Here is a 16,202-nt window from a genome sequence, read left to right on the forward strand (position 1 = left end):
CCAATGCATGCTGCCACCTGGTAAAATGTGTCTATTGGCCTCTGAAGTGAAGTACTAGTACTTCATGCAATGTTCTCTGTCCTGTCTATGGAAGCTATGGCAACTCAGGATGCCCCAAACTGTAAAAGCACTAAGATGGGTTTTATAGTTGGCAAGCAGAAGGTTGATACCACACTCACTTCTGTCTCCTCAAGGCACATTACTACAGGCTGAATGCATACAAGGTCCCATACATACTTGTTGAATTAAATGGAATAATTGCCCAGAGGACAAAACTGTTTCAAAAGGTGAAGGAGTGTCTAGGAACTGTCTTGTGCTCCCCCCACACACATATCTTGCCACAGTTTTAAAGACAAGGGGGCCTTGTTTTCCCTTCTTCCTGTGGTCTACAAATCTTTTTCTCAGAGAGAAGATCTGAGAACTTGCACTACAATGTGAAAAAAATAAACACATAAGTTTAAAAAGGAAAAAAATAATTTGTGAGTGTGAGTTAAAGCCCATACAAAATAGATGACTTGGCAAGATATTGGGCTGTAGGCTCAGCTTGTCTCCAGCACAGGGAGGCATCATACAGGGCCCTGCTGAACAAGCTGTTCTAGCAAGAAGTCCTAGGACCTGTCCCTGTCACAGCTAGTCCTCTTCATGAGCTTTCCTTTATCTACTGCTCCCTCACTCCTTCTCACCATTGGCTCATTAGCACACTATCTTGACTATTTATAGATCTGCTCTCCAGGGCCCTGATATACTGGTATTTTTGGTTTAAGGATATTAGTCAATTTTAGTCACTTGGCCAGAAATAAGGGGGAACGACACAGTCACTCGGTCAGGGTGGGAAGGATGGTGAAAAAAAGGCAAGCTGACTTACAAAATTAGTCACAGTGATGTAAAGTACAACACAGGAAATATAGTCAATAATAAAAATATGTATGGTGACAGATGGTTCCTAGACTTATGGTGGTGATCACTTTCTAAGGTATACACACATCTAACCACTGTTGTACACCTGTAACTAATGCAATATTGCATATGAACTTAATTTATAATCCTATCTAATAAAGAGGAAATATGCTAATTGACCCTCACGTCATCACAAAGATGGAGGTGCCCACAGCCAATAAGGAGGGAATATGCTAATTAACTGCCCTGCCCTCAAAGATGGTGGTGCCCACAGCCACAAGATGGTGGTATCCAGTCCCCTCAGTTCTGCTGGGGCGGCAGGTGCTCCCCACACCTGCTCCAGAGTTCCCCAGTCCCCTCAGCCCCCCAGCCGCCCAGGGCCAGCCCAAGGCACAGCCAAGCCTCGGATGGTGGCTGCCCAGCCACCCAGGGCCGCCCGAGTCTCAGATAACCAGGGCCGGCCAAGGCTTGCACTGCCTGCAGTGGCAACAGCAGAGGTGTGATAGGGTGTCGCCTTCCCCTGATTGCTGGGTCGCCTCCTGCCCCTGAGGGCTCCCAGACTGTGAGAGGGGGCAGGCCTGGCTGAGGGACTCCCCCTTCAGTGCATGAATTTTCATGCACTGAGCCTCTAGTTAGATATAAAAATAAAAGTTAAAAATGGGTACAGTAAAAAGAAAACAAAGAAAATAAATAAGCAAGGTACAAACACTAGGCTGGAACCAAGAGGTGTCAGACCCCACTGCCCAGTGAGAGACACTGTGGCCATGGTCTTCAGAGACATGCTTCCCTGAGAGGGAGGCCACCATGCAGTCACACTATGCTTGAACTTCTCCTTCAACCCAATGACTCCCCAGGTCCCCAGTGAAGGCAATGGAGATGGCTAGACACCCCTCCACAGCAAGGGGAAGGCAGGAGGGAGACTGAAGCATGATAAGGGAGTAGGAGGTCATGGGGAGAGCCAGGGTGGGATTTGTGGCAATATTTTGGAACCTAAACTGCAGAAATCTGTTCTGCTTGGTATTTGAGGGCAACTTGAGATTTGAAACTTGAGAGGTTAGGAAAGTGGTCTCCTTCTCAACTCTGTCCATGTCACACTGCTACTATTGACTTTCAGGGCACCAGGAGCCAGGGCCTAGCTTAAATCTGGCAAGCTGGGTCTTCATCTCCAAAGGACCTACCTGAAGTGCCTGGAAAGACTGGTGCACAATTGAAGGAGAACACCATCTACCTAGTAGCTGCCTCAGATCCACTCAATAGGTACCTCAGGATTTACCAGTTTCTTCTCTCTCTCCTCATCTCTTCCATTTTGCCCTGCCGTGTGTTTGCTAGTTCCCTGGACAGACAACACACAGGTGCATGATTCTGACAATATTCATGGTAGTATCTGTGGTCTATGAGTCTGAGTATGCTTCTGGGGACACTGGGGTGAAATGGGTGAAGCTGGGACTGAGCCAAAAATCAGGGATATTTGGTTACTGCAAAGGGTGCAGGAGAAAAAAGGTGAGGCATACATATGTCAGGTTGGCCACTTGTCAGAAATTGCTGCAAATATTTAGGATCATATGAAAGGGAAACAAATTGTTAAAGAGAACAATTTGGATTCCCTAAAGATTTCCATTCTCAACTCTGCCTTGTGTGGATAATTGGAAGTTTATGTGTGGGGTTTGGATTTCAGAAGTGTGTTTCCTCTGAAAAGCCCAAAGTATCTCAAACATATTACCACCTTTCTTCTCACAAATTTTCTCTTATAAGACACATAAGGTACCTATGAATGTTCTCATTAAGCAGGTAGAGATGATAAGAGTGAAGGAATTACATGATTTGGCAAGTTTTCATATCAAATCTATTCCAAAGTGGGCTGAAAACTCTGGTTTCTTGATTCTCAACATCTGAAAATAGGTGTGTTATATACAGAGAGGCATTTTTCAGCTTGGGATGTATTTACAATCAACTGGAGTTTCTATTTTTCAGCCCACATTGTGAAACACTGGAAATGCTGAGCTTCAAATGGTATTGCAATCTATCACCCTGCATTGTTGTCAGCCAGTCTCTTTTTATTTTACAGGACAAAAGGGAACAGGGTGAAAATGAAGCAGGGAGAATTATTTGAGGTAGACCCTGGAAGAGAATGAGAGGGAGGGAGGAAGAGTGAGCCAGTAAAGCCAGTAACACCAAAGATCCACCACCATAATGACAAGAATGAACTGGACTGTAGGTGGCAGTGTGGTATGGGGGAAAAGTTCTGAGTTGGATAGAAGTAAAGAAAGCTGAATTTCTGTCTCAGTTCTGCTAATAATTTGCTGTGCGACTCTGGACAATCAATCCTCTTCATCCGTTCAGGCCATGGTTTCCTCATTAATAGAAGGAGATAAGCCCAGCCCACCTTGCATACCTCACAGGCATCACTGGAGGTGACTAGAATCTATGTGAAATGCTCACAAAGGAAGGTTCAAACCTTTCTTCCTAGCACACTTGCAAAGTACTTTATATCTGTGCTGTCCAATGAGCTACTATGTTATTTTAAATTTTTAGTAGTCACCTTAAGAAAGTAAAGTAAGCCGAAACCGGTTTGGCTCAGTGGATAGAGCGTCGGCCTGTGGACTGAAGGGTCCTGGGTTCTATTCCGGTCAAGGGCATGTACCTTGGCTATGGGCACATCCCCAGTGGGGGGTGTGCAGGAGGCAGCTGATTGATGTTTCTCTCTCATCGATGTTTCTAGCTTTCTATCCCTCTCCCTTCCTCTCTGTAAAAATATCAATAAAATATATTAAAAGAAAAGAAAGTAAAGTAAGTAGGAGATATTAATTTAGTAACATTTTATTTAACAAAATATATGGTAAATATTGTCATTTCAACACTGAAGTAAAAATTGTTAATGAGACATCTTAGATTTTTTTCTCATACCCAGTTTTTAAAATCGGGTGTGTATTTCACACTTATGGCACATCTCATTTCAGACTAGCCACATTTCAAGGGCTTAGTAGCCATATGTGACTAGTGGTATCATTTTGGACAGCACAGTGTTATATACTTTGCAAAGGAACTCTACATACATTGAGAGTTGGGCCTCATTGAGAGTATGCCCAGTGCTATATTACAGATATACAAAGAGCTTCAGAGACTTGAAAAAGTCCCAAAACTGGAGCTGAGTCTTAAGCCCAGATGTCTTGTCTCCAACAGTAGGGTTCTCTTCCTTTCTGATTTATTAGATGCTGAGCTGATTATAATCAAGGACATTGAACACGTGATTCTCTGCTCTCCTGTGTTTCTACGGAGTAATAGGATCATCATGGAAACAACCTGTGACACTGCCTCTACTGGCTCTGTTTTCTGGCCTCCCAGAGAGACACAGTGTTTCAAAGAAATGTAGAGAAGCAGTACAGTCATCCATCCCCACTTTGCCAGCAAGCAGTCATGTTCATTCATCTTCGATTCGTCCATTTCCTTCCCTACCCCTTCATCCAACCCATGAAAATCTTGTCAGCTTCTCCTTCGAAATACATCTTATGATTTAAGAGCCATATCAACCAGATGTAATGTGTGGGCCTCATTTGGATTCTAATTCCAGTGAGGCAATTATAAATAATATATTTATGAGACAACCACAAACCTGAATTCTTTCTTATTAACTGATATTAAGCAATTACTAATAATTAATTACTGATGATTATATTGTCATTATGCTTTTAAAAAGCCCTTATCTCTTAGAAATGCTGAGGTATTTATGATGAAATGATATGTCTGTTATTTGCTTCAGACTGGCTATGAGTTGGCAATTATTGACTTTTGTGCCATTATGCCATTCTCTCTACTCTGTATATGTTTAAAATGTTCTATAGTAAAATATTTAGCCCTAGCTGGTTTGGCTCAGTGGATAGAGCGATAGCCTCTGGACTGAAGATTCCCGTGTTTGATTCTGGTCAAGGGCACATGCCCGAGTTGCACGCTTCATCCCCAGTAGGGGGCGTGCAGGAGGCAGCTGATCAATGATTCTCTCTCATCATTGATGTTTCTATCTCTTTCTCCCTTCCTCTCTGAAATCAATAAAAATATATTTTTAGAAAGTTTAAACTTTTTACATTTTGAATGCATGCACTTCTTTCCATTTTCATTGTTATCACCCTAGTCCAAGCCACTGGACTGCTGTAATAGCCTCTGTTTGCCACCTCACTCTCCCCACTTTCTCCACTCCCCCATACCCTCCAACCAGAGTGATCTTAAAAATACAAGTCAAAGACTTCTAATAGATTCCTGCTACATTTAACATAAATGCCATACTTGACCAATAAAAGTCTCCATGATCTAGATACTCTCTGCCTTCTAATGCCTGGTTCTTGGCCTTGCTCACTCAGCTCCCATTCGTTCAACTTCTTGATGTTCCTCAAAAGCTCTGAGCTTTTTCCAAACTTACGGTCTTCATACTTATGGTTCCCTCAGCTAGAAACAAACTTCCTGATCTTCACATGATTTGTTCCCTTATAATATGCATTTCCTCAGAGAGGCCTTTCTTGATCATTGTCCAAAGTAGCCCAACCCATTCCCCATCCACATTCCATCACTTTACTTTTTTTATTGTCTATGTATCCCTTACCATTTGTTTACTTGTTTATTGTCTGTCTCTTCCCTCATTTTCCCATTAGAATGTACTTTCCTCAAGGACAAGGACTTTTAATTATTGAACTGTTATTACTCTTATAGCCTCAGAGTCCAGCAGAACGCCTAGCACATATGGGCCCTCAAAAGGTTTTTTGAGTGAAAGATACAAAGGCAGACAGGAAAGTGAAGATACGATTACTAAATTTAACTCCCATTTACTGAACAATTGATAAATGCCAGACATGTGTTAAGTCCTTTTCATTAAGTTAAGAAATTTGTCCAACCCTAGCCAGTTTGGCTCAGTGGATAGAGCATCAGCTTGCAGACCAAGGGGTCCTGCGTTTGTCTCTGGTCAAGGGCACGTACCTCAGTTGCAGGCTCCTATCCAGTCTGGGCCCTGGTCGGAGCTCTTGCAGGAGGCAACCAATCAATGTATTTCTCTCACATTGACATTTCTCTCTGTCTCTCCCCATCTCTTCTACTCTCTCTAAAAATCAATGGAAAAATATCCTTGGGTGAGGATTTAAAAAAAAAGAGAGAAAGAAAAAGAAACTTGTCCAACATCACATAGCTAGAAACTGGTGAAACCAGAAGTCAAGCCTAGGTCTGTTTTAACTCTAGAGCTTGAGATAATAAACTCTAAGATATATATTCTCATGAAGAGTCATGATAATGTTCCCATGGGTTCAAGAAACAAGAACATTTCAAATGGTCTGACTGGAGTGGCTTAGTGATTGAGCGTCGACCTAGGGACCCAAGAGATCACGGTTCGATTCCCTGTCAGGGCACATGCCTGGGTTGTGGGCTCGATCCCTAGTGTGAGGCATGCAAGAGCCAGCTGATCAGTGATTCTCTCTCATCATCGATGTTCCTATCTCTCTCTCCCTTCCTCCCTAAAATCAGTAATAAAAATATATTTAAAAAAACATTTCAAATGCCTTCTAATAATGAAGATGGTGGAATTCTCTACAATAACCATAGGAAGAAGTCTTCCTGTTAGCCTTCTATTGCTATAGCTTTTGTCCAATCAAACACTATATAGATATTGACCAAATAAAAAGACTTACCGGAAGTCCTGGAGGGCCAATTGTTCCTGGGGAACCCTGAAGCCCTAGTTCCCCCTGAAAAAATAAGCAAAGCTTAGTGAGTAGCAGCAGGAAGCAGTGAACTTGAAGGAGATAGCTCTCTTGAGCTACTTGGGCTGGGCTGTGGGAAACCAATGGGGTATCAGGATTGGGGCACCAAAGGGTGGTGCAAATTACAGACTGAAAAAAATCAATGGTTTTGGGAGAAAGAGTAACAATTACATGCTATTTTTCCTATTGTGCCCTGGAAGGGATCTCTAAAATTTGGGAATGATCAGGATGCAGGTAATCTTTCATATGCTCATAAACTGTTTCTAATCAATGGATACTTCCTATAAACCTGGAGAAAACCTGGAGCTATTGTTTGCACAAAGACAAACTTAAAGAAATGGGACTAAACACCTTCTCCTGGCTGGATGCATTGACCACAGGCACAGAATCATAAAACTTAAGAAAATCCCAGGAAAGAAGGGAATGCAGATTACTGAAAGATATCTCGACAGTTTAATAGCATACAGCCATTTAAATACACCCATATGCACACTCACTCATATCAAAATACAGAGTATAACACATATTGGCAATAGGTCTACAGCTTCAGCCTTGATAGTTCAGATCAGGTAAATTAGGGCATCTACTGCCAGTTGGTGACAATATATCCTTTTTGGTATGCTCAAGTTTTAAGGAAAAATAACAAAAAAAGATACTGCAAAACAACAATTTATATTGTATGTGCTCTGTCACAATCTTTGGGAACAACATAAGTATTGGGAAAGTTGGGAGTTAGGAGGAAAAACCCAACTATTCAATATTTAAGTTATTTAGCATCTTGATAATTGGATCTGCAAAACTGAAACACAGAAAATAATCACTTAAATGAATAATCAGAAACCCAAGCACACTCATATCCACATACCAAAAAACAACCTTTTAAAAAAGCCTTTCATGAGGGACAAAACAAAGAAGGCTTTACCTTCACTTCCAAACAAAAATCCATTGCTCAGGACCCACTACCCTTCTAGTGTGGTCTGGTTATTTGAATTGAACTTTGGTATTAATAGGAAAAAGCTTATTAACTTTTCCTGTTCTTAAATATTCACTACCTTAGATCCTTTCTTCCCTTTGGGAAACCCCATGAATTCCAGTTCTCCGGTAGATGGTGGGGGTCCTGCAGGGCCAGGGAGACCAACACCCCCCTGTAAGATCAAAAGGAACTTTAAGTAAAGCAGAACCACACAGACCATTTCTCCAGAGGGTGGGTTTGTCCTCTGTATGTAACTAACAAATAAACTGTCCATTACTTTGGTCTCTTCACCCTCACCCTTGCATCAATGAGGAAACAAAACTATCAGTGCCAAGGAGTGAGAATAATTATAAGCCTGTCCAAATGCATTTTGTACCAGCACTGCAGAAGAAGGAAGCAAGATAAAGGAAGCTGCAGGTTCATGCTTGCCATGGTCATGCATAAGGGTGTTTAGAGGAGAGCAAAAAAGGGGTTTGAACAAGGTGAATGAATGGACACTTCTCTGCAACTGTGATCAGACTGTTATTGGTCTAATCTTTGTCAAAAGAACAAGCAGAGGCAGTGAAGCTCATGTTAGAACATTGGCAGCTGAATTTGCTCATTGGAGGCAGTGCAATCTACAAGAGGCACTCATGAAGAGGGGAAAGAACAATCTTGCAGTCTCTCTTGAGGCTCCCAAATCACTATAGAGGCAAATAGAATGAGGAAGGGGAGCTACAAGAGAATGGTGAAAGCATGGTTAAGGAAGCAAGAGAGAGGAGATGGAAAGAGAGAGGAAGAGAAGAGGAAGCAAGAGGAGGAAGAGGAAAGAAGAAGGAAGAAGAAAAGGAAGGAAGGAGATAACAAGCCAAGAAAAGAAAAGAGAAGGTCACACAGTACACAAATACCCCGGTGGAAGGAAGAGGTAATATATTTCAAGAAAGTATATTTGTAAGACATCCCCACTTCACAGGTAGGGAGCAGGAAGACTACAATATTTTAAAGGAGAAAGACCACAATATCCTATGTGTGGCATGTGCACATGCAGCCCTCAAGGGACCCCACCAGAAGATCCATGTGGGGTGCAAAATGCTCATTTCCCAAGGCAAAGATTCAAATCCCCTTACACAAGCAGGCACAAGGTTGTAGCCAGAGACATTTTTTTTGGAGCATATGGAATACAGATTGTATTTTGCGAAAATCTATTTACCTTTTCTCCTTTCTCTCCTTGGAAACCTAACCCCATATTCCCCTGGGGTATGAGCACAGGGAGGAAAAACAAAATCAATTACTAAACAAGTTCCAGGAACTTTAGTAGGAATGGAGTCTTTTTTCCCGCCCCAGAAAGTGCATTTAATCAAACCAGAATATCTCTGGGGAAACATGATTACTTAATGGTAGGAGGCCAAATGTCCCAAGACAAAGTATACTTACGTCAAGACCAGGGAGACCAGGGGGGCCTGGAGGACCCTATATTAAAAATGAAAGGAAACAGCACTTTTTAGTTTCAGACATGAAGAATGTGGGCCTGTTGAGAGTCTTCCACCCACGTTGGTATAGCCTGGCATTGGTGAAGCAAACTCTAGCTCCCTCTCTCAAGGTTCCAATCTCCCAAATTGACCCAATAATCACATTCATGTTAAGATAGTGAAGGTTTCATGTGTCATTCCTCCCAATAGGCCAATGGTGACCTTTGGTGAAGGTAAACCAAAGTAATCAGTGGTAGGATTTCATGCACGGGAGAGGGAAAAATCTGGGGCAGGGCTTTCCCAGAACCACACAGATGACTCTGTGCTTTTCCTATGCCAGCTATGATAAACAAGATTGGTATCAAAAAGATAGGTAGGTAGAGCTTTCCAAGTTGCAGTGTTGAAAAGGATTTTGAAAATTCTTCTGTGCTCAGGGTAGGTGATGCTGGTGGTAGTATGATTAATTAGCAGCATCAGGGGAGTGGATGGTAACAATAGATATGCCAGGTATCTGCCATCTCTGGGCTATACTTTAGGTTGATCCAGACTAGGTGACTTTGGAAGCACAGAGTGAATAGTCAGATTGACTCTAATAAATAAAGACAATACATAGCTCCTTATAAAAGCATACTTTATTTTAATCCTCCAGGAAAGGAAGTTGCCTTCTCCACTAGAAGAACCTACATTTACACAGGTGCACATTAAATCAATAGCCTAGTGGGTAAAGCATTCATGTGAATGAATTCTATGATCACATGGTAGATTTAGGTTACTTACTTGAAATCCTGGTGATCCTTTAGGTCCTACAGCTCCTGGAGCGCCGGGTGTTCCTCGTGGGCCCTAGAGAGACAAGTTTTTACTAAGGTCATAAAATCAACACAGTTTCTCAATGAAAATGAAAACATTTGCCCACAAAAACTGCACAAGAATTCTCATATTAATTTTATTCATAGTACTAAAATATTGGGAATGTCCTAGGTGTCCACTGATACAAGAATTGATAAGTGAACTGCAATACATACAATAAGATAAATAATAGTAAAGCATAACAAACTACTGATATATGAACCAATGTGAATGAATCTCAAAAATAATGTGCTAAGTAAAAAAAGTCTGACCCTAAAGGCTACATATTATATATTATTCCCTTTATATGATGCCCTACAATAGAAAAAAAAAACTGATTTAGGATGGAAAAAAAATCACAATAGTGGTTGCCTTTGGGCTGAGGTGGGGGCAGGGATTGACTAGAAAGGGACAGGAAAGAACTTTTGAAGGTGATGGGAATGTTTTATACCTTAAGAGGGCTTTGGGTTACACAAGGGTACACATTTGTCAAAACTCATCATATGCACACTTAAGATTTGTGTATTTTATTGTATGTAAATTTTACATAGAAAGAAAAACTGTAAACAAATTTTGAAGTCTAGCTAACGATAGGCATGCAATTTACTTTAACATTAGTAAAAATGAGATGGAGTGATGGATGGATAGATAGATAGAAATGGGATAAAAAAAGTATAGTAATATATTAATGGTTAAGATGTTCACTGCAAAATTCATCCAATTTTGCTGTATATTTGAAATTTTTTCATATTAAAGTGATGTAAAAAAAGGAAAATTTAAAAAAGGAATCAAAACAATTACATTAATATCAGGTAAACTAGAATTCAAGGCAAATAATATTACCAGAGATAAAAGGGGGCATTTCATAATGATAAATAGGTCAATTCATCAAGAAGATATAATAATCTTAGATGTGCATGCATCTAATAGCAGAGCTTCAAAATATATGGAGCAAAAACTGACAGAAATAGACAAATCCACATTATAGTTGAAGATTTTAATATCCTTCCATCAGTAATTAATATAAGTTAGACAAAAATTATCAGTAAGAATATAGAAGATCCAAAATACATTAATACCTTGACCTAGTGGGGTTTTTTTAGATCACTATACCCTAAACCAGCTGAATACATAGTCTCTTCAAGTGCATATGGCACATTCAGCAAGATAGGTCCATATTCCAGACCATAAAACAAACCCCAACAAATTTAAAAAAGATTGAAGTCATACAGAGTGTGTACTCTAACTGCAAGGAAATCAACTTGAAATCAATAACAGGAAGATATCTAGAAAGCTGCCAAATGTTTGGAAGTTAACACATATTTGAAAGGAAAAATCATAAGGAAAACTAGAAGATATTTTGACGTGAATGATAATAGTGATGAAATTAAAAACAAGACAATGAAATCTGAAGAGAAAGATGGTATGGGGAAATGTATAGCCTAATTAAAATTAGGAGCAGTAATAAGGTGATATGTGCTTAGGTAAGGGATGGAGAGGCCAAGTGAAATCAAGACTTAGATAGGTGCAAGAAAAACCAGGGCTTTGAAGTTTCCCAGGGATGTATGATAATAGAACATTGCTTTGACAATAATTAATAACCTGTGATCTCCTTACTGATCACAAATCTCGTACTCAGTCACCAAACTCCCCTCCTCAAATCTACATGGTTTATTTATCATGCCTGTGTATGTACATAAACATTGTACCTTTGCAGGTAGGGAAATGATTTCTAAGAGAAGCTATGCAGCAAATATAGTTATTCTACAAATTTAGTTAACACACCACCTAAACCAACTGTTTAGCTGTAGGGGACTGGGTGTCCTTGGTCCTTACTCATTCATCTATGCTTGCATGTGTACTTGTATACATCTTATTTATTGCCTATCTTTTCTCACACTGCTCTCTGTTTAGAAAGCTTCCTCCCATTGCCAGTCAGCCTAAACATCATCCATACTTCGCAGAGGCTATCTTCTCTATCTTAAATATAAAGTCTTTCATGATGTATGCTTAGGTGGACAGCATCTCTTTCTCAAAGCTTTTGTGGAATTTTTATGCCACATTCCTAATAGTGTTTCACATCCTGGGTCAGGGAGGGGGCAGATACCATATCTGCATTGTCTCAGGGATCACTCGTAGAATTTTTTTGAGAGTACGTGCTTAGTATCTGTTCTGGAATAAAGCAGAAAGGAAGGAACCCTGATATAGGCAATAACAAAGAAAGGAGGGGCTTTTCTTAAGCCACTTCAAAGGAAAATGATGACAATGTAGAAACTCAAGGAAAGCAGAAAGCTCTTATTAATACAACTCACGGATTTTCATGGACTCACTATTATTTAGAGTCCCTAAAATTTGTTTTATACAGAATACTTTTTAAGAATAGTGTTGTACTTTTGTTTTACCGACGACACTCTCAACACACAGGAAACACTTAGTAAATGCTTGCTGAATGAAATGCAAAATTCTGTACCAGGGAGTATGCAGTTTCCTGGTCTAAAGGTCTAAAAGCCTGCCTGCTGTGTAACTTTGAGGTGGACAGTCCATCCTATCAGTACTTTCTCATCTGGAAAAAGACAATAATGTGACCCATTTTCTATGGATTTTTATTGAGAAGGTCTACAAAGACCTTCAAACACTGAAGGGAAGAATGAAAAGGGACAATCAGTAACTGTTGACTAAACATTGAGAACTCAACACATAAGTAACAACTTACAGTGATTCCGTCTAGTCCAGGCAGCCCAGGATCCCCCTGAGAAACAGAAAAAGGCAGAACAGTGAAGAGATTAATAAACCAAGTCTGTGGTATTTCATAGATAACTAACCTAAAGTGCATGGGCATAAAAACGCTTTGCTGAAGCTTAGTCCTCTTCTGTCAGGTCCTGTGTCTTAAATAATGTATGAATTGGACATATTCAACCATTTACTTTTTTCCTGAGAAAAGTCTAGACTCTAAAAGGCAAATATTATAGCCTTGGTTGAACAGGATTTCATATTTTACTTGGATTAATTAATTTTTATTTTTTTCTAGGAACTTATCAATTAGAAACTGCTTCTGTGGGCTGGTGATTTCCCTTCTCTTTTGGAGGAAAACAAGCCACCTTCCCATGTGCCCTCATCCCCAGAGAATCTATGCCCATATATATACAATGTAAATCAGACATTTCAAGAGAGAATCCACAGAGTATACAGTCTTTGATTACATTTTAATTACTTTGCACCATCTTAAGTCACTGTATAAATCTATAATATAACCATCTTTGAAAATTGCTGCGTTCTACTGGGTCCAAGGTCTCTTTTATTTTTGGCCAAACTAATCAATGTTTGCTGTGACAATGGCCATATTTTGATACCTGCTAGTCTTACTGCACTTGGCTTATGGTAAAAAATCAGCTCTCTGCAGCATGGAAAGAACACTAACTGGCTGTGTGAATCTGAGCAAGTCACATAGCCTCAGTATACCTCAGTTTTTCTATCTATAAAATGAGCAACATGAATCTAACAATCATGAGGTCTTTCCCAACTCTTACATTTTATCTTCTGCTGTGGCATCTACAGCCAAGAGCTTGAATACTGTGCCTTTGTCAGCTCTCATCCACCCACCCCCATCACTCCATTCCAAAGTGACTTCCAATGTTCCAATGTTCTGGGTTCTGTGCGTGGATGGAAGACAGAAAGGTGCCATCCTCAGCTGAATGTGCTTGGATGCATCTTCCTCTCATGTTGGACACATAGATTCTGATTTCCTAGCAAGGAAATGATGGGCTCCCTTCCCACTCTTTAAGGGAAATAGGGTCAATCATTTGTCAACAGAGTTTATTGAGGGCCCATAGGATACCAGGCAGTACAAACCAAGAATTCAGTCACAAGAATACAGAAGGTTTTTATCAATGAAAAGATGAAAGTTTTTAACCAGCTGCAGAGTTGATGGGCAATTTTTGCAGACAGCCAGGGGCCCAGCTAAGGGTGATGGGCCTGGGTTCAGGGACAGAAAAGGGCAGGGCCAGGATCCTGGGCTGGTGGCCATGCTGAGATGGGCAGAGACATACATGGCTTCAAACCAAGGTATGCAGACATCAAGGATTCTAGAGCAGACAAAAGGTATCTGCCTCCAGGAAATGTCTCGGCTTGTCAAAGAAAATGATATGCATGCAAACTGTTTGCTGATCTGTCTCTTATTTTTGGTCTAGATCCTATATAGCAAATATCTTTAACAGTATGGTTACAAACATTTCTGTCAGTGTTTCTACCACAAAATGCTCAGGGTCCTTTTTAAATACAGCTTGGTCTGCTCCTTAAATAGAGACATAGATGCTAGTTCTGGAAATGTTTTTATTGGAGCTGGGGCCCAATCTGGGGGAGCTCAGCTTGTAGCCCACTCAGTGGTCTGCCTTAGAGGCTCTTACCTTCATTCCTTTGAAACTACCTTGGGTATGGACAGGTTCACCTTTAGATCCTTTCTGACCAGGAAGCCCCTGAGTAAAATCAGAAAAAAACTTGTGAAAACATACACACACAGAGTTTTGTTAATAGGATGTGTTTCATCCTCTGATCGGATAGAGGATGAAACAGCAAGAGGCTGAAATTATATGGATTATTTTATGGCAGAATTGGCTATGCTAAGGGCCAAAGTACATCCCCCGAACAGCTGCTGTGTCTCAAAATCATATGCCCACTCTCCTAATTCCAAAATCTCTAAAGGGATTAGAAAGGAGGAGACTTTGAATCTATTCAGAGCAGTCAACTTTTTCTGTAAATAACCAGATAGTAAATAATTTAGGCTTTGCAGGCCATATCTGGGTTCTGTCCTATATAGTTTATCTTTACAATCTTTTAAAAATGTAAAAAGAAACCACAGGTCAAGGGTCACGTTAGCTGGTTTTCTGACCCCTGGTCTAAGAGATATCTACAAAACTATCTTCATCTTGTGCTGCTACCACACAACTTCAACTTCAACACCTGTCTAAGAGGCCAGTGTGTCTCACTAACACAGAAAACAGTTCCAAGTATGCCCAACCCATCTATCAACCAGAAATTTACTGTCTCATTGGCAGATGCCAGCTAACGTCTGCTAGATGTTGTCCTGTTGGGGCAAGTCAATGTCCCCATACTTAATGGGAAGTCAGGATTAGTACTGGGGGTAAGGTTAAACTTTGGGTACTGAATCATTGAGTGAATGATGATTTTTTGAACTCAAAATTACAGATATATTAAAAAGAACAATGTGGTCCCAAAAGCACAAACCAGTTTCTTTCCTAATACTTCCTGTTTCCCCTTATACTTGTGGCTACTACTTTCATCAAAGAAATGTCAAATAATATCCACTCAGGATTTAGCAGGGTTATTAAGGTTCTGTTTAGTAAAATACATGTCCAAGTTCCTATTTAGGCTTGAAGAGAGGTTTAGGGACAGGATTAGGTTTTACTTTTTTCCTTTGACTCTCAGATGTTCATTACCTCAGGATTTCTTTTCCTACTGTTGGGGGTAGCACTTCCTTTATTTCCTGGATATTCACTTTACTCACACATATGTGATTTGCTCTCCTCTCCTGTTGCCATGGCAGTGTTTGAAGAACTTTGTGACATAAACAACTCATACTATGTTGGTAATACAACCCTCCCACCAATTGCTGCATATTGGTTTGATCCTTAGATGTCTAGGCTCTTTATGACAAGCTAGGGCTTGTACTTTGTATGTATGTCTCACTTTCATATTTTATTTTATTAATTTTATTTTTCCCATCACCATTTATTCCCCCTATAACCTCTTCCACCTCCTCCCACTCCTTCCCTACATTATCACCACACTGTTGTTCCTGTCCATGAGTTCTTCCTCTTTTTTTCCTTAATCCCTCCCACTCCCGCAACACTCTCCCCCATCAGAGCTGTTTGCCTTCTATCTATAAATCTGTTTCTATTTTGCTCAGTAGGTCAGTCTGTTCATTAAATTTCACATATGAGTGAAATTGCATGGTACTTATCTTTCTCTGACTGACTGATTTCACTTAGCATAATGGTATCCAGGTCCATCCATGCTATCACGAAGGGTAACATTTCCTTCCTCTTCACAGCCGAGTAGTATTCCATTGTGTAATGTACCATAGATGTTTTTAAATTTAATTTAATTATTTAAATTGTATTTTATTGTTTAAAGTATTACAAATAGTAGTACATATATCTCCTTTCTCCCTCCCCATTGCTCTTCCCCCAGCCTCTCCTACCCCCTGGCACATGCCATCAACCCCCAACCCCCGCCCAGTGTATTGTGTCCATTGGTTATTCTTATATGCATACATACAGGTCCTTCGTT

At 40.3% G+C, this 16,202-nt stretch overlaps 1 protein-coding gene across 1 annotated transcript in view; it reads right to left on the minus strand.

The window, feature by feature from the left end:
• The window catches only part of COL4A6 (collagen type IV alpha 6 chain), a gene marked incomplete at its 5' end in the record, with an annotated part of 504,285 nt that overhangs the window by 46,292 nt on the left and 441,791 nt on the right, over nt 1-16,202 (minus strand). The window contains 7 exons of the mRNA XM_080653123.1: nt 6,561-6,614; nt 7,682-7,774; nt 8,792-8,833; nt 9,016-9,051; nt 9,828-9,890; nt 12,610-12,645; nt 14,300-14,368. Of these exons, the coding sequence (XP_080509249.1) occupies nt 6,561-6,614; nt 7,682-7,774; nt 8,792-8,833; nt 9,016-9,051; nt 9,828-9,890; nt 12,610-12,645; nt 14,300-14,368 (393 nt within the window). The remainder of the gene's footprint in view (nt 1-6,560; nt 6,615-7,681; nt 7,775-8,791; nt 8,834-9,015; nt 9,052-9,827; nt 9,891-12,609; nt 12,646-14,299; nt 14,369-16,202) is intronic.

The sequence above is a fragment of the Plecotus auritus genome (assembly GCF_963455305.1).
Source record: "Plecotus auritus genome assembly, chromosome: X".
NCBI classification, from domain to species: domain Eukaryota; kingdom Metazoa; phylum Chordata; class Mammalia; order Chiroptera; family Vespertilionidae; genus Plecotus; species Plecotus auritus.